At 39.9% G+C, this 19,819-nt stretch overlaps 1 protein-coding gene across 1 annotated transcript in view; it reads right to left on the reverse strand.

Moving 5' to 3' along the window:
- MSH2 (mutS homolog 2) overlaps nt 1–19,819 on the reverse strand; it is a 58,457-nt gene that overhangs the window by 18,868 nt on the left and 19,770 nt on the right. Inside the window, exons 5-8 of the mRNA XM_081101479.1 lie at nt 19,464–19,613; nt 18,098–18,231; nt 10,652–10,851; nt 7,028–7,137 (exon numbers count right to left, since the gene is read on the reverse strand). Coding sequence (XP_080957605.1) covers nt 7,028–7,137; nt 10,652–10,851; nt 18,098–18,231; nt 19,464–19,613 — 594 coding nt within the window. The remainder of the gene's footprint in view (nt 1–7,027; nt 7,138–10,651; nt 10,852–18,097; nt 18,232–19,463; nt 19,614–19,819) is intronic.

Raw genomic sequence — 19,819 nt, forward strand, 5'->3', positions numbered from 1 at the left:
AATCAAGATTTGCTCAAGAATAAAGCTGAAAAACATACTCTTATTGAGCATGAAATAATAACTCAAGGACTATAATATCCATCAACCTTTCTTTAAAACAAAACAAAAAACCCTAACCTGAGAAACAAGTCTAGCCCAATAAAAGTGAAATCAAACTTTTTATTTTATCTTAGAGAGAGGGAGAAAGAGAACCATCAAGTGAGAAACATCGGTCAGTTGCCTTTCACATGTGCCCCAACCAGAGATTCAACCCGCAACCTGGGCATGTGCCCTGACCGAAATTGAACCTGCCATCTTTTGGTGTATTGGGAGGATGCTCCAACCAACCGAGCCATACCAGCCAAAGCAGAAATCAAACGTTATAAATCCAGAAATGAAGAAGCCATGGCAAAAGGACTAACCGTGAGCATGAGACCATTTACATGTAAATATAAACATTAAACAACCCTGAAAATTGGAATTCTACCTACAGACATATTGTGCATATTTTAGACCTGGACAATGTAAAAATAAAACCAGTAAAAACCGAGAAAACAACAACAAAAACACACACACAAAAAAAACACAGCCGAAACCGGTTTGGCTCAGTGGATAGAGCGTCGGCCTGCGGACTGAGAGGTCCCAGGTTCGATTCCGGTCAAGGGCATGTACCTGGGTTGCGGGCACATCCCCAGTAGGAGATGTGCAGGAGGCAGCTGATCGATGTTTCTCTCTCATCGATGTTTCTAACTCTCTATCTCTCTCCCTTCCTCTCTGTAAAAAAATCAATAAAATATATTTAAAAAAAAAAACAAAAAACACAAGACAACAACAACAATAAAACACCAAGAAGTATGAGGCTCTTATACAGGCACATAAGACAGTGCTTAGTGCTCAACTTTCACAACAGGGCATTAATACTGTCCAAAATTGAAACATGTCATTGAAAGAAATTGCCTATCACTTCATATTTTTTTTTCTAATTAGTTTCTTTAACCTATCTTTTAGGTTATTTTTCCTCTCTTGTGGTGAAAATCATTCATTTGAAGCTCAACAATTCCTTCCATAATTTTTTTTTTTGTTATACTGAAAAACATTAAGCTGAATTCTTTTATACATCTGTCTGTATATAACCATAAAAAGATCATTAGCTGTCTCTCAATGGAGGCACTACTGGCATTTTGAGTGGGACAATACTTTGTTGTAAGGGACTAAAACACAAAATTTCAAAACCTGTCCCCAAAACCCTCAATACTACCCATACTTGAAAACAAACTAGGTATAGCTGGCTTGGCTCAGTGGATAGAACATTGGCCTGCAAACTGAAGGGTCCCAGGTTCCATTCTGACCAAGGGCACATGCTGGGGTTGCAGGCTCCATCCCCAGTAGGGGGCATGCAGGAGGCAGCCAATCAATGATTCTCTCTCATCATTGATGTTTTTTTCTCTCTCTCCCTCTCCTTTCCTTTCTGAAATCAATAAAAAGGTATTAAAAAAAAAAAGGAAAAGACTAAATAGTAATTCAGTTATTTCTGGGTGATAGATGTGGGAGACACTTTAAGCTTTCTTTCTTCCTGCGTAATTTGAATGCTTTATATAGATAACAGTTTTACAATAGTGTTTTATTTGTACAGATAACTATAAGCAAAAATGTTGACACCTTTTGAGTTAATTTTAGGTGGAAAATATAAATACTTCTTTTTTATTTATTTTTGTTCCCAAGAACATTTTAAAGCATTTATATACATTATCTTTACAACTTACATATATTCATACAATAATGCTGTACCACGATCATGCAATTGCATTTTTTAAAATTTATTTTAATTTTTTCTGTCCCAGTATTTTCAATAAAAACTTATCTAAAATTACTACTTTTCCAACAGTAGATAAAATAAATAAGTGTATGTGAAAACTAATATTCAAAGATAACTTGGTCCACATACTGTATAGAAAGGTTTAAAAATTTAATACTCTCACTGAATCATCTGATCTAAATGAAAATGTTTATATTTTGTGAAAAATCATTGCTTCTTTTTGAACCTTGTCTTGGAATGGTTTTGATCTACATTTACTTCAAAAATAGAAAATCTTTCTATATGATTTATGGAAAGCAGCCACAAAAATACCTTAAGCATTATGTACAAAGCTAAGCCTAGAAAAAAAATTAACTCAGCCATTCATGTTAATGGCTGTTCCCTCCACCACTGAACTCTCAAGTGCACAGCTGAAAAACACGAGTGAAGCTTTCAGAAAAGATACATGAAGCAACTGATAGCCTCTTGAGAGTTTCCCAAAGTAGTTCTAAGTCATCTAACTTAGATGGCTAAATTCATTACAAATATCTACAACAGTGAAGGGCTGAGTTCACTTATGACCTGAGACAAGTGTAAAGGTTTATAACTGAGAATAAAGATATTATATACTAGGAATCTTGTTCATTTAAAAGAGAGCAGCATATCATAAAACATGAAAGCCTGTATTACAGCACAGTATCTTAGCAGGCACCAGCTGATGTATACAACAGTTGTTTCCCTCCTTCCCCCTTCCTGATAGGGTAGTGCTCTTCTGAGTATCTCCACCCCTGGTTTATCTTAGGCCAATCATCAGTAGTTTTCCTGGCCTCAATCACTGCTTAAATGATTCCATCAAAGTATTACAGGGCTTTTACTTGAAATGTTGCACAAATTGCTACTGGTACATAGCCATCCTAGGACCAAATGAGGACCCATTAAAATCACAAAAGATAGAACAAATCAAGAAATTAGTTCTGGAGACAAGAATTCCATATCAAGATGATGATGCTTCAGGGATTCCAGCCTATTCCTACTTTGGAAGAATCAGCTAACAGCCTCACTGTTCTAGCCTTGGATCCCTTGTCTCCCTTAGATCAGGCAGGGAGAGACTTCCATACCCTATACAGGCAGGGAACATGGCCTTTGCCAGCAGGAAGCAGTTACTAAAGGCAGACCTCCACCCTACCCCCCGCCCCCATCCTCCATCACTCCTGAATAATTTCAGGGATGGAAGTTTCTGAGGGGGAATGAGACAGACTAGTAAACCAGGACAAGTGGAATAGGGAAAATGACCCTGATAGTTAAATGGCCAAGCAGTTTACAGCCATCTAGTAAATCACAAAATCCTATCTTCCGTAACCAAGGGCACGTAAGAGTTAATGGTTTACACTTCTCCTCCCCAACCAGAGGGTAAATAGCTAAATCATGCTACTCAGGGTAACAGCAGAAATCCAATTAGTGCCGTGTGTGCCAATCACACCCAAAGACAGATGAAGTAAGGGAATAAATCTCATTGTGGTGCATCAGTATAAAGCTGAAGATAATCTGTTGAGATCCTCCCCAAAGCTCCAGCCTTTGAAACCCTCAAGATGAATGACCCAGGGGTGTGCAGTGCACTCTCCTTCCCAGGAGCATGCCTGCACCTTTCCCCTCTCCTTATTCCCTCCAATTATTCTACCTTTGCCTTTCTCTCTCCTAAGCTCCAAGGGACCTCCTCCTGCCTCTGTAACTTGTTTCCTAAGCCCACGCTTTCCAGCTGGCTCACTCTACTACCTCTGTAACTTTCTAAATAAACTTTCTCTTATAATTTGAGTTCTGGCTCTGAATTCTTTCTTTGCCAAACTCAAGATAAGTTCCAACATCACCGGTAACAACTGCTGTCATTTTGTCGCCAACATTGTTTAGTTGCCAACATCACCGGTAACAGTTGGATTTATACAGTCAAAATACTGCATGACAGGAAGGCAGGGAGGGAGGAAGTTCATGAAAAGGCATAATATAAAGTAAAAGTATCCAAGATTTTATCATCCTGCTATCTTCTATAATTATCACAGTAGTGGCTAATATACTGCACATAATGAAAACAAACTGTTTATTGCAGGAATACAGCTTTTACTGTTCAGTGTGGGGAAGGGAAGAGGGAGAGGGTAAAAAGGGTGATCCAAAAAGGTAGGACATCTTTTGGGCAGGCTGTGAAGGTGTGAATATGATAACCCAGAGAAAAAGATAGCTACAGCCCTAGCTGGCTCGGCTCAGTGGATAGGGCATCAGCCAATGAACTGAAGGGTCCCAGGTTTGATTCCAGTCAAGAGCACATGCCTGGGTTGCAGGCTCGATCCCCAGCAGGGGGTGTGCAGGAGGCAGCTGATCAATAATTCTCTCTCATCATTTATGTTTCTATTTCTCTCTTTCCCTCTCTGAAATCAATAAAAATGTTAAAAAAGAAAAATAAAGATAGCTACAGCCTGGCCTGCATGGCTCAGTGGTTGAGCGTCAACCTATGAAGCAAGAGGTCATGGTTCAATTCCCAGTCAGGGCACATGCCCAGGTTGCAGGCTCAATCCCCAGTGGGGGACATGAAGAAGGCAGCCGATCAATGATTATCTCTCATCAACGATGTTTCTATCTCTCTCACCCTCTTCCTTCCTCTCTAAAATCAATAAAAATATTTTTTAAAATAAATAAAAAATAAAGATACCTGCACGGGGATCTTTAATAAAGGACCTGTACATGGATAGAGGGGCTACAAATTTTAAGAAACTCTTAAACATTCTCAACTATACAAAATAATTTTGGACAGATATTGCCCATGATGGTCCAAGAGTACAGCATTACTGGTAGGCTACAAACTGTTGTGAAGAAAGTCACATACTCACTTCTCAATTGCACTAGTAGTTTATTAAGCAAGTAGTCCCCAGACAAGCAGTACCATTGGGGGACATATTTAAAATACAAATTCTCCAGCCTTACCCCAGACCTATAAGAATCTGATTCTGAGGTCAGAGTCCAGCCATGTGTTTTAACAAGCCCATCAGGTGACTCTGATACATGCTTAGCTTGAGACCCACAATATTAAGGCAAGGAGATAGCAAGTTCAAAGAACAAAGGTGACCACAAAGGGCAGCATTTGCCTTGCTTCTGGGATCCTTCAAGCATGCACAGCTGCAGTGACAGTGAAAAGCTCAATTCTTGCCTTCCCACCTCTCTATTTTACTCAGAATTTTTGTTCACCATCAAGAACTACACCTTCAGATGATTTCATTTAAAGTAATGTTTACAAATATCCAACTCAGTCCAATCAAAGGCTACATCCTTAGCTACAGAGGGATGGTAATGATTTGCATCCAAATGTCTCTGAAACAGTATTTCTGCCTTCCATTGATCTAAAAGTTGTACATCTGAGGAGAACCAAAATGGCTGATACTCACCACCTCCCACAACCACATCAAAATTACAATAAAAATAGAGAACCATCATTCAGAATCGCCTGAAATCTGGCTGAATGAAAGTCCTACTGGAGACTGGTAGGAGGGGTGGAGGAGTGGAGGCGTGGAAACAGTCTTGGTCCGACACCTACATGTGGCATTTTTTTCAATCAGGAGGGATATCTTGGCTGTGGAGGCCTCCCATGAGGACCAAGGGGTCCTAGCCCACACCAGACCCCCAGCCCAGGGTTCCAGAGCAGAGAAGCTCCTGTAACTTCGAGCTGTAAAAACCAGCAGGGATTGTGGCTGAGTGACACGGAGGTTGCTGGAGGCCCAGGCAGTTCCTCTTAAAGAGCCAGCACATGAATTTACACTGACTCCCTCCCTCTGAGCTTCAGGGCTGGGGCAACAGCTAGGAGGGCAGGGGGAGGATCCAGGGACATATGGGGAGGAATTGGATTGTCTGGCATCAGAGCAAAAACTCAGGGGCAGCTATCTCCCAGACAGGGGTGCTTGCAGGGGTAACTGTTCCTATGCTGAGACCTCCTGTCTCAGAGCTGACTGGCAGCCATGTCTGAGTTTCCATTAGCCTGGCTCACACAGTTCACACTACCCTGGTGATTCCCTGAGTCCCCGCCCCATCCAATTTGCAGCCTCACTCAAGATGTTTGCAATGGCTTTTCTATATGAATGGCCTGTCCTGGCTCAGGCTTCAGACTTTCCTAAAATCTTGCCAACAAGCAGCAGCTGGCATCAGCATGCCCCATATCTATCAATAAGAGGCACAAGACAGCTTGGACTCACCTGGGCACTTATGAGCCCAACACAGTAGCAGCCATCTGCAGATCTCTCTATAGCTCCTGCTGGGTGGCCCCAGCCAGTGCACCTGGTAGACAGCTTCTTTCCATACCAGATTACAAATGCTACACATCCATGAGCGACACACTCAAGGGGCAGTCTCAGTGAGCACCAAAGCCCCACTAAAGCAAGTACTGCTCCACAGGGGTGTCCCCTGCACAGCAGCTGATCCTCACAGCCAATTGGCCCAGAGGTCAATTCCTCCCACTGACGCCAACAGCAATCAAGGCTCAACTACAAGACTGTGCACACAGCCCACACAGGGGTACACAGAGTGCCCAGCTCAGGTGATTGGGGAGGCTGAGCCACTGGGCCCTACAGGACACCTTACTACACAAGGCCACTCTACCAATTCCAGGAGACAAAGCAGCTCTACCACACAGAAACAAACACAGGGAAGCAGTCAAATGTGGAGACAAAGAAACATGTTACAAATGAAAGAATAGAAGAAATCTCCAGAAAAAGAACTAAATGACTATAATTTTCCTTCTCTCTTGGAGTTAATAAAACTCAGCTTGCATATGTGAAATCTTTTGTTTGTGAGGTTTCCTTTACCCAATATTCATTTCCTCTTTTTTTTTTTTTAATATATTTTGTTTTTTTACAGAGAGGAAGGGAGAGGGATAGAGAGTTAGAAACATCGGTGAGAGAGAAACATCGATCAGCTGCCTCCTGCACACTCCCCACTGGGTATGTGCCTACAACCAAGGTACATGCACTTGACCAGAATCGAACCTGGGACCTTCGAGTCCACAGGCCAACGCTCTGTCCATTGAGCCAAACCGGTTAGGGCTTCATTTCCTCTTTTAAGATTAATTTTCATCCACTGAAATAATTATTTTTTTTTAAACCCACAAACTTTTCCCCATCACTTAATCTTACATCAACTATCTCAAAGGAGCCTCACAGAAGTGCCAAAATTAAAGACTAAAGGGAGAAATCTGCTTGAATTAAAGAGCATATTGCATACCTGATCCATATCTAAAGTTGTTTCTATCATTTCCTGAAACTTGGAGAAATCAGACCGAAGATCAACAAGAGGATTCACAAAAACTGCCAACAACAATGTCTGGTGTTTTCCTAAAAGAAATAAAAAAATATATAAACGAAAGTCCTATTTTTATTTTTTTATTTATTTCTTTCTTTTATTTTATTTTTTTTAAAAAATATATTTTATTGATTTTTTACAGAGAGGAAGGGAGAGAGATAGAGAGTTAGAAACATCGATGAGAGAGAAACATCGATCAGCTGCCTCCTGCACATCTCCTACTGGGGATATGCCCGCAACCCAAGTACATGCCCTTGACCGGAATCGAACCTGGGACCTTTCAGTCCGCAAGCCGACGCTCTATCCACTGAGCCAAACCGGTTTCAGCTAAAGTCCTATTTTTAAAAGTACAAACTACAGATCATAAAAATTTGACTGAGATAATGAGCATCATTTAATCCAAAAGCACAAAGAGCACAGCAGGTCTCCAAAGTTACTATTTACCCAGTTAGTCTAATTGTTTAGTACTTTTTTCTTTAATATATCTTTATTGATTTCAGAGAGGAAGGGAGAGGGAATGAGAGAAACATCAATGATGAGAGAGAATCACTGATTGGCTGCCTCCAGCATGTCCCCTAATAGGGATCAAGCCCGCAACCCAGGCATGTGCCCTTGACCGGAATCAAACCCAGGACCCTTCAGTTCGCAGGCTGATGCTCCATCCACTGAGCCGAACCAACTAGGGCACTGTTTAGTACTTATTTTCTAGAAAGGGAGAAATCTGGCACCCAAAGCTTCCTACTAATAAAACACTGCCTCTCCCACCTGTCTCCCTCCTAAGGAGTACTAGAGATGCGGAGATGTGACATTAATTATAACTTAAAAAACTGCATTTAAAAAAATATATACTTTATTGATTTTTTTACAGAGAGGAAGGGAGAGGGATAGAGAGTTAGAAACATCAATGAGAGAGAAACATCGATCAGCTACCTCCTACACGCCTCCTACTGGGGATGTGCCCGCAACCAAGGTACATGCCCTTGACCGGAATCGAACCTGGGACCCTTTAGTCCCCAGGCTGACACTCTATCCACTGAGCCAAACCGGTTAGAGCTAAACTGCATTTTTTAAATAGACTTAGTAACTCAAGTCATTAAAATGAAATATCTCTAACATACCGTATATCCCTAATTTCCATTAGTAATACTACAGTGTTCCAATTAAGAGATTAAATAAGCCCTGGTTGCTGTGGTTCAGTTGGTTGAACATCCTCCCATGCACCCCAGACAGAGCACATGCCCACGTTGTTGGCTCAATCCCTGGTGGGGAGCATGCAGGAGGCAGCTAATCGATGTTTCTCTCTCGCTCTCCCTTCCAAAGCAACAAAAAAATTTAAAAAGAAAAAGAAAAAAGGCATAGTATGGCCAAGAAATTCTAGTTTTAATAATGTATTAACAGAATAAAAAAATCAAAATGCCAGGGAGGTACACAAACCTTTTAAAGAAGTTTCTGCATAGTAATTTCCCGTACTTTCAAATAATAGGTGTTGGCTGACTATTAATTACAAAGAATGAATAATTTCTAAAGTAATATCAAACAATAGAGGTTAAATTATGGCAACTAATAATTAGTATTAGATACATGTTTACCTCACCAATATATTCTATTACATTTCTGCATGCAGCCAGTTCTAATGCAACATACACAAATGAACTTTCTACACTGTTGCTGCCCTCTGCTGTCTTTGAATTTTTATTTTTTCAGGAATAACATTAAAATATCACTAAATCTATACTTATTTTGTATCCTGTCATCATAAAATTGTTTAATTCTATTTTCAAAAGAATAAAGCTTTCTCATAATATTGAAAGGTTTGTTTTAATAGTTGTAAGAGATGTTGATTTTTAACCTTGAAACTTAAAATGCTTTATATATTAGACATAAGACTCTTTAATTAGTAATATATACTAGAGGCCCAGTGCATGAAAATTCATGCACTGGAAGGGGGGCCCTCAGACCGGCCTGCCCCCTTTCACAGTCCAGGTGCCCTCAGGGGTGGGAGGTGACCTGGCAATCAGGGGAAGGGGACACCCCATCACACCTCTGCTGCTGCCACTGCCGGCAGCACAAGCCTCGGCTGACCCTGGTTACCTGAGCCTCGGGTGGCCCTGGGTGGCTGGGCAGCTGCCATCCGAGGCTTGCCTACGCCTCGGGCTGGCCCTGGGCAGCTGGGGGGCTGAGGGGACTGGGGGACTCTGGAGGCAGATGTACGGAGCGGCCGGGCCCACCTGGGGTAGGGCTGACGGGACTGGGCGCCGCCATATTAGAGGGTGTGGCAGTAATTAGCATATTCCCTCCTTATTGGCTGTGGGCGCTGCCATTTTATAACGGCGTGAGGGTCAATTAGCATATTACCTCTTTATTAGATAGGATTTGCTGTAGAAACCTATGTTCACTTAAAAACTATGCTTGGAAAAGCAGATGATTTTATCCAGTACTATCATTATTAACTATATGTGACTCTGCTCACTTTATTCTGATAACTTCATTTTGACTTCACCTATTTGAGAGCAGAAGACGCTTTATCAACTTTTTTCACAAGTGTGCCAATAAGGTTAATTCCAGCAGACCTGGAAATAGCCTGTGCTGCTTTCTTCAAATCATGGCAATAACCCCTGGTGAAGGCATGAAACATACTAATTGTGTTGTTTTGTAATCACTGCTCAGAGGATATTCAGGTGGTCAGTTCATCTTGCCAGCACTGTTTACTGTGACTGATGACTTGCACCTGGTGTCAGTGAGCACCCCAGAGGCGGCTCTGCTGGAGAAGCTAGATACAGGACAGGAATATGTACATGAGACCAATAAAATAAGTATTAAAAAGTCCAGCCAAGACTCCATTTGAAGGTCCCTGTACACATTGGTGATACCTGATCTGAGGAAAAAAGTGTACTTCACCACAGACCTTTTTCAAGGACACTGGGAACCTGCACATGACCTCTCTGGCCCCCTTGCTATGAAGGCTTTAGGCCAGCCGTGGGCAAACTACGGCCCGCGGGCCGGATCTGGCCCGTTTGAAATGAATAAAACTAAAAAAAAAAAAAAGACCGTACCCTTTTATGTAATGATGTTTACTTTAAATTTATATTAGTTCACACAAACACTCCATCCATGCTTTTGTTCCGGCCCTCCGGTCCAGTTTAAGAACCCACTGTGGCCCTCGAGTCAAAAAGTTTGCCCTTGCCCACCCCTGCTTTAGGCTGTAATGCATGTCTTTACTTTAGTGCTACTGTTAGACTGAATCCCTTTCCTATAGGCAAACTGTAGATTTGGGTCCTATGTGTCTTCTTTAGCAACTGTGCCCTGTTCAATGGCCACTGTTGGTGCAATAGGCCTATTAATAAACCCAGTAACTCTAGCATTCATTTCTAAAAAGCAAAAATTCTAAGTTGTCTCATGACTTCTGTAACGAGCTATAGGTCAATGTAAACCTGTAATTAGAAAAATTTAGAGTGAGTTACCAGAACCACATTCGCTATATAAGGACAACACATTTGCTAAGTTTATCAAGAGTGAAGGAAAACAAAAACAAAATCATTTTGTTACCTTTATAGTTTTCCAGAGCCTGTATAACATTAGGGAGTTGATTTATACCCTGATAGAGTCGGTAACAATCTTGTAAGTTTGCTGCTTGTCTTTGAAATTTCTTGGCAAGCCGGTTAAGATCTGGGAATCGACGCAGTAAATCTTCTTGTAAACACTGTCTCAATTCTGCATCTTCTACAAAAGCTTCCACTAAATTTAATCTGAAATAAATTACATTAGTATTAATTATAAATATTTTAGTATAGAATTAAAATTTGCCAACAATGTATAGAAGTTTCAACTAAATGAACTCAAAAACTCCATATGAGGAGTTTGAATTTATTCTGAAATACCAGCTTTTTATGGAGGATGGAAGGCTCTGTTAACACTGTAATGTAAAAAGTTTCTAATTAGTTGCTAACCAAATTAATGTTTAGTTGAATAGTATACTAGTAAGATAATAAAATACACCCAATTTGTTTAACTTTCATCAAACTGGCATTTCTTAAATATAAGAATTTCATTACTGGGATATTATTGTTACTGACACATACTGCACATGTAAATAATTATTTTATTTTAAATCTTTATTGTTGAAAGCTTTACATATACCCCCCTTTCCCCCCATTGGCCTCTTCTAGCCTGCTCCAGGCCTTCATCACCCTACTGTCTGAGTCCATGGGTTATGCACATAAGTTCTTTGGTTGATCTCTTCCCACCCACCCACCTGTCCCTGCCTTCCCTCTGAGATTTGACAGTCTGTTCCATGCTTCTATGGCTCTAGATCTATTTTGTTCATGTTTATTTTATTCATTAGATTCCATATATCAGTGAGATTATGTGATACTTGTCTTTCTTTGACTGGCTTATTTCATTTAGCCTAATACTTTCCAGATCCCTCCATGCCCTCTCAAAGGGTCACAATAATCTTAAATGAAAGAGAATTAAAATTCAAGAAGGTTGCCAAATCCAATATTTATTCTATCAGAAATTTTATAAATTTTCACAATGCATTCTAAAATTATCTGACAAAACAAAGGTAAAATTTTCTAATTAAAAAACTGAAATATGGCCCTAACCATTTTGGATCAGTGGATAAAGCATCAGCCTGCAGACTCAAGGGTCCCAGGTTCGATTCTGGTCAGGGCACATCCCCAGTGGGAGGCAGCTGATCGATGTTTCTCTCTCATCGATGTTTCTAGCTCTCTATCCCTCTCCCTTCCTCTCTGTAAAAAATCAATAAAAATATATATATATATTAAAAAACCCTGAAATATGTTTGTTTCTTCCCAAAGTTAATAAATAAAGTCTTAGCTTGTTTTAATAACTATAAAACATGCAGCTCATATTGCTTTTGCAAATTTTTGGAATCAGTGGCTTTCCATTTTTTTCACTGTAATCTACAGCAAGGATTATTTTCACATCATTACCCAGCACATGTATGCATAGATTCTGTAGGGAGCAGAATATGCCATCTCAAAATATGCCACTCTGGCATAAGAACTATTTTGAGCTAAAAACAACTAAGAAGCAGAAAAAAAAAGAAAAGCTCTCTGTCTTCTACTTATTTGCATAAAAGCAGAACATCTATAGTAATAAAAGCATAATATGCAAATTGACCAAATGGCCGAACAGCGGAACGACCGTCCGGACAACCATGCTATGACATGCACTGTCACCAGGCCAGCCAAGACAGGTGCAATGAGATTGGTCGGGGGGGCCATCGCCACACAATTGCCCCGCAGATGGAGGCCCAGGCTACTGGCCAGAGTGGCGATCAACTGGGGGCTCTGCAATCTATCGCCCCAAAGAGAGAGGCCCAGGCTACACGGCTGGCTGCGCTGCAGCTGGTGGGCAGGGCCCCCCTCTATGGGGCAATCAATCATGGGGCTCCCAGACTGCTAGAGGGAGCAGACTGGGCTGAGAGCGCCCCCCCCCCCATCCCAAGTGCATCAATTTAGTGCATCAGGCCTCTAGTAAATCTATAAAGGTTCCCTTCACCTCCTTCCTTCTGTACCAGGAAGGACAAAAGTTAATCACCTTAGATCACTTTAGACCCATCTGGAGGTGGCACCAGGGGAACCTACCTAACAAACTTTACTATTAGCTTCTCAAATAGTTGCCTTCCCACAATTTGCAGCCCTAGAAACTCAATCTTGTCACTTCTTTACAAATTTTTTGTTCCTTTGCTAAAATGTCATATACTAGTAAGCCCAAGTTCTAACCAACCCTGTTATTATTCATCTCTGAGTGTTCCCATGTGTAAACATAAACTTTTGTTTTGCTCTTGTTAATCTGTCTTTTGTCAGTCCACTCCACAGGGCCTCAGCCAGATAACCTAGGATGATAACAGAAAAAAGGAATTTCACTTCCCTACATAATTATAATAGTTGTCACAAAACAACACTTACTATATGTGATCCAGTGTTATTTTTCTATCATATTTGACTTCTCAAAAATGCTGGTTATCACCCACTAAACTAATTTCACAACCCACTATTGGTCACAATTTTCAGTTTGAAAACAGTGTCGTAGATGTTACTGAAGTTAATAGCTGAGAGGTAAATTTTAATAATCAAAGGTAGGGAAAATGGCCCTGGCCAGTGGGGCTGTTGGCTGGACATCCTACTGTACACTGAGAGGTTTAGGGTTTGGGGCTCGATGCCCAGTGGGGTGGTGTGCAGGAGGCATCTGATTGCTATTTCTCTCTCACATCAATGTTCCCCCCCCCCCCTCTCTCTCACCTCTCCTTCCTATCTTTTTAAAAATCAATTTAAAAAATATATTTTTTAAATGGTAAGGGAAATGGCCATGGGCGCAGCAAATGACCCAAAGTCAGAAAGCTATCAGATGAGCAACCTTTTCCTTACATTTGTAAACTCTATGAGCAGTAAATTAACCCACAGTGGCTTACGCAAAGATGGGGTAAGGAAACAAATTAGCTTTCTAAATCTCTTAACTATTTACTATCGCTCCATCAGCATTTACAATTCCTGCATCATCAAAATGTTTTTCCAATATCCTATAATAAAGAGGTAATATGCAAATTGACCATCACGCCATTGCACAAGATGGCTGGCAGGGGAGGGCAGTTGGGGGCAATTGGACTGGCAGGGGAGCAGTTAGGCTGGCAGGGGAGTGGTTAGGGGGTGATCAGGCTGGCAGGCAGAAACGGTTGGGGCAATCAGGCAGGCAGGCAGGCAGGCAAGTGGTTGGGAGCCAGCAATCCTGGATTGTGAGAGGGACATCCGACTGCCAGTTTAGGCCCAATCCTAAACTGGGCATTTGGATCAGGCCTAACCGGCAGTCGGACATCCCCCAAGGGGTCCCAGATTGGGGAGGGTGCAGGTTGGGCTGAGGGACACCCTCCCCCTGCCAGTGCATGAATTTTGTGCACCAGGCCTCTAGTATTATATAAGGGAAAGTTGTGCTGCCCCCAGAATGACATAATCCTATATACTAAAAAGCTAATATGCTAATTAGACCAAACAGCAGAACGACTGTCTGGACAACCTTCTGGAAGAAGATGGGGCTGCAAGGGCTGAGCCCCTTGCACAAATTTTGTGCATTGGGCCTCTAGTTGTATATATTTAAAGCAGGATTTTGCAACCACAGCAATATTCTCATTATTTGTGGTAAGGGGCTGTTCTGTGGTGGTTAACAGCATCCCTGGCTTCTACACACTATACTGTCTACAGAGTGACGACCAAAAATGTCTCTAGGTACTGCCAAATGTCCCCTGGAGGGAAAAATTGCACCAGGTACCACTGGTTTAAAGGAACTTGACTAAAAATTCACTTTTTAAAAGATGAAAATAAACCGAAAAATAACTAAAACTCTATAGAGAGTCAAGATAGTACCTAGGTAGCAGATACACTTGTTGTGGCAAATGCCAAATTAGTGGGAAAATAATCTGCTACCAAATTTGTATTATGACCCAGTCACTGAAGCTATAAACAAACATTGAGAATAATTCAGGCACTTACTGCTCCAGGAAAACTTCCCTCTTCCTTCCTCTCTCTAAAAATCAATAAAAAATAATTTTTAAAGAGTATTAAGTAAAACTCAAGGAAAGGAAAAGCTTCTAAAACACACAGCATAAGGCAACATACACAGCCCCCTTAGTCTTTGGTTCAGGTATCATTAAAAGCCTAATAAATTGCTAGTTTCACAAGTCTATTCAATATGACACTTCAAAATTAATTACAGTGTCAGTTTATGTTCTGGCTAACAGACTTTTTTTTTTTAATGATTGCTCTACTGACTGCTTCCATGACAATGCCATTTTTACATCACAATTTTAGAAGTACCAAAGGTACTGTTGGCATAGCATAAGTATATCTGTCAACCCTACTCAATAAAATTATTCAGCTGTACACAATTCGCTACATTAATTTTCAAATTGACTGAAATACAAGACAATGTTTTAGGGTCACCAACTTCTAAAATTCCAACAGATTAACTCATGGAATTTTTGGTATTTTGAAAATCAATAGTCTGTCCTTTCTCATTAAGTAGCATTTCTGATCTTTCATTGTAAAAACATGACTGGAGCCCTAACCGGTTTGGCTCAGTGGATAGAGGGTCGGCCTGCGGACTGAAGGGTCCCGGGTTCGATTCCGGTCAAGGGCATGTACCTTGGCTGCGGGCACATCCCCAGTGGGGAGTGTGCAGGAGGCAGCTGATCGATGTTTCTCTCTCATTGATGTTTCTAACTCTCTATCCCTCTTCCTCCCTCTCTGTAAAAAATCAATAAAATATATATTTTTTTTAAAGTAGATTAAAAAAAAAAAAAACATGACTGGAAGTTCATGACAGCATATTTACATGGCTAAGAACAAATCTGGTACCTAAAGAATAGCAATGATAAATTTTGAGTCTCTTCTTTATCTTTTCTTCACATAGTTTAATGCAAGAAGAACCACTTATTTGATACATTAACTAACAAATATTCTGATAGGCCTAAGATAGAAGAAAACAGAGTATGGCAAGAAAAAAGAGAAATGCTTTCAAGGAATATTCAATCTAGTGGAGGACAAGCACATGTTCCATCTTTCAGTTAGTGCTGAGTAACAATGATATACAAAATGCAATGAAATGTGATATGGATAAGAAGGCAAGGAATTCCCATGAGAGCTGGGAAACTTCATTTTGAAGTATTTCATTTGCCAATATTCTGAACAGTTGGGGTTTATAGAGATAGGATTCTGGGGAAAATACTTGGGAGAGAGGGAAAGAGAGGCAACAGCAGAAAATCGAAAGAAGGGAAGCAGAGGATCCACTGAAAGAAAACCAAAGCAGAGAAGGAATAGGACAAAATTATAACTACAGGTACAGTGGAAAGGCCTTTGGCTTTGGAAAGCAAAGGTGTTATTTCTTCTGAGAAAGAGCCTCAAAGAGAAAGACTGAAAATACAGATACATTTTGAGATTGGAAGGATTAAAGTGGGCATTATTTACTTAGAGCAAGGAGGCAGCTGAAGGCTTTCAGGGAAGGTAAAAAAAATTTGGATTGATCAGTGTATTGAGTCATGTAATAAAAGTAATACCAGGTGGCAATGAAAGCTAGATAGCTTGAAGGTACAATGGATCCAATCAACATTGGGTGACTTTCTCCAGCAACTTTTAATTGAAAAAGAAAGCTGAGGAGAGGTCAGTATGACAAAGGCCCATTAGGGCAAGAAATTCTATGGTCCCCAAGAAAGCACTGGGAAGAGAAATGCCTTTGCTGTGCAGGCTGGATTAGGAGGCAAATAAAACACAAAGGAGCTAGCAGATCAGTCCAGAGACCAGAATAAAGGAGTCTCCACGAAACTTGTTTTAGAAGTGGAGGCAACAGTGGCTGGGAAGCAATGAATTGGAAGTCCTCCTTGTTCTTCAGAAGCCAGAGCAGTGCTTCACTATTTCAAAGAAACTGCACTCACTGTATGACCTCCAGATCTCTGTTTGCACAGAATATTAATTCTAATTAAAGATATCCTTGCATAAAAGGATAACATAACCTGGTAGGAAACTAGGGACCCTGTAAGTACACTGCCTCAAAAAACATAATATAGTATCCTATCACATAAGCACCACCACCATCTCTAAATTTACAGGAGTCATACTTTTATTTGTAGCTTATGTTTCTACTAAGACTGCTACATTAATCATATTAAATTTTATATATAAAAAGTGTTCACGAAAAATTAAAAAATGGAGCCCAGCGGTAGCTCAGTGGTTGAGCGTCAACCTATGAACCAGGAGGTCATAGTTCAGTTCCTGGTCGGGGCACAGGCCCGTGTTGTGGGCTTAATCCCCAGGATGGGGCATGCAAGAGGCAGCTGATCAATGATTTTCTCTCATTGTTGATGTTTCCACCTCTCTCTCCCCCTCCTTTCCTCTCTCTGAAATCAATAAAAATATAAAATAAAAACAAAAAGACTAGCACACAGCCCTGGCCAGGTGGTTCAGTTGGTTGGGGTGGTCTCTCGATACACCAGGGTTTCGGGTTCCATCCCTGGTCAGGGCACATAACAAGAATCAACCAATGAATACATAAATAAGTGGAAAAACAAATCAATGTCTCTCTCTCTTAAAAAAAAAAAATCAATTAAAAAAAAAAAAACCTGCTAACATAAGAATTGACTATATAAAATGATTCTATTCATACATACAGAGTTCAAAAACAGGCAAAACCTAATTAAACTGTGAGGCCAGGACAGTGATTATTACTCTTGGACTAAGGAGGGGTAGTAACTAGAAGGAGAATCCAGGGAAGTTTCTGGGATGCTAGTTATGTTGTTTCTTGACTTATGTGTTGTTACATCAATGTATCTACTTTGTGAAAATTCATCAAGCACACTTAAGATTTGTGCTTTTATGTATATTAAACTTCATTTAAAAATTTTAAAATGATTACCTAAAACAAAAGAAAAATAAAATATACTCAAATTGCTAATTGTATTAGGGTAGAATGATTATATAATTTTCTTTTATAGCCTCAATTTAAAAATTATCTGAAATATATTTTTAGACTTAGTCCTTTCTAGAATAATCAAATACTTCCTATGTGCCAGACCTTGTTCAAAGTACTTTATACATATTGAATCACCAAATCCTCAAAACAACCCTATGAATTTGGTATGTTATTGCTTCACTTTAAAACTGAAGAAACTGTGACACTGAGGTTGAATAACTTGCCCAAGATAACAGCTAAAAAGTGGCAAAGCCATAATTTGAAACAAGGTACTCTAGTTCCCAAGTTCATGCTCTGAAACACTATCCATACCATCTCTCCAATAAAATTTCACTTTACAGTGAGAAAAACATAATTAAGAAAATACATTATTTAATCAATCTAAATAATTATCATTCTATTATTACTATTTAGTTCTCCATGAAGCTGGATGCTAAAAAAAATTGCATATAAGGATAAAGGGTACAATCAAATGGAGTAACTGAATGTCACTCAAAGTTAGTCATATACCTCTCTTCTATTCTGTTCTTATCCATGAGAGGCTGCTTAACCCACTGGTTAACCAGTCTTTGTCCTTGCGGGGTTTTGCACTTATTCAGCAATGCAGCCAGAGACTGAGAGCCAGTGGTATCTTCAACAGAACCCTAGTAAACAAAAAATGAAAAAGAATGGTGTTCTCATTAGTGAAAAATCTTACTATGCCATGAAAAATTATTTTGAGAACCAACATTTAATATTCTTCAAATATTAAATAAGAAATCTAAAAAAAAAAAAAAAAAAAAAGAAATCTGCACAAAAGTTCTTCCTAAAGTCAAATTTTCAACCCGTTAATCTGTATTTTCTGCTGTGTATTACCCAAACCAAAACCGCTTTGTATTTACTGCAGTTTTAGACATAAAACTTATTAATATGTAATTTTTAAAAAACGATATTAAAAATTACGTATAAAGTCAGGGCAAATACTATTCATATAACTTACAACTAGACAAATATAGTAACTCAAGGGTGAGGTCCGAGCAGGCCAGGGTTGGGGAACAGTGTGCTTGGAGGGAGCAGGGGGAAGGGGAGGAAGGTGTGTATACTAATGCAAAACTACTTATTCAAGTATAATAATATTTCAAAATATTTAAGCTCCTTAGAAAGATTCTTCAGGCCCTAGCCAGGCTGACTCAGTGAACAGAGCATCGCAGGCCGCAGGTTCGATTTCAGTCAAGGGCACACACCTTGGTTGCAGGATCAATCATGTGCCCCAGTCAGGGTGCATGTGGAGGCAACCAATTGATTTGCCTCTCTTACATTGATGTTTCTCTTTCTCTTTTTCTCTCCTCCCCCTCCTTTCCACTCTCTAAAAATCAATAGAAAAATATCCTGGGGTGAGGATTAACAAAAAAGAAAGATTCCTCAGGGTATGTGAGAGGAAACATTTATAACCATTCAATGGTTCTTATTTTGAGACTTCTTTTTTAATAGTCATCTGTATATTGTATCGTGTTTTCACCACCACAATTCTTCCATCACCACTTATCCTCCTTTACCCACCTTCTATCTTCCCCACCCCCTTTCCCTATAGTACTCACCATTCTATTGTTATGTGTCTACGAATTTTACCATTCAATGTGGTCTTTTTTAATATGCATTCTTATTGAGTTTTAGAGAGAAAAGAAGGGAGAGGGAGAGAGAAACATTCATGAGAGAAACATCGATCAGCTGCCTCCTGCACGCCCCCTACTGGGGATTGATCCCAAAACCTGGGCAAGTGCACTGACCAGAAATAGAACCTGCAAATTCTGGGTGCATGGGATGACACTCAACCAACTGAGTCTCATGGCCAGAGCATATTTTCCAAAGTTTTCAATCCATGTATTATTTTATTTACCTGGAAAAGGTTAAGGGCTCTGACTGCTGCAATATCCAATTTCATGTACTGGTGAAAGTCAAAAGTAGTCAGTTCAAACTGTCCAAAGTTTGAATCATCTGACAAGAGTTCTAAAAATTTGATAACTGCAGACAATGATGCAACTGCAACCTAAGATTAAGAATATAAAATAAAAGATTGTCATCACTAGAATTCTAGAGATATTTTTTAAAGGCAATGGGAAAAAAAAATTCAAGCACATCATTTTCCTTGACGTTTCTTCCCAACCCAAACTAAGAAAATAAAAGTTTAAATCTCTTAATATTAGAAAATGGTTTTTAGAAAATGAAAATATACTATAATAGTAGCATTGTTCA

Source organism: Myotis nattereri, assembly GCF_964212035.1.
Source record: "Myotis nattereri genome assembly, chromosome: 10".
NCBI classification, from domain to species: domain Eukaryota; kingdom Metazoa; phylum Chordata; class Mammalia; order Chiroptera; family Vespertilionidae; genus Myotis; species Myotis nattereri.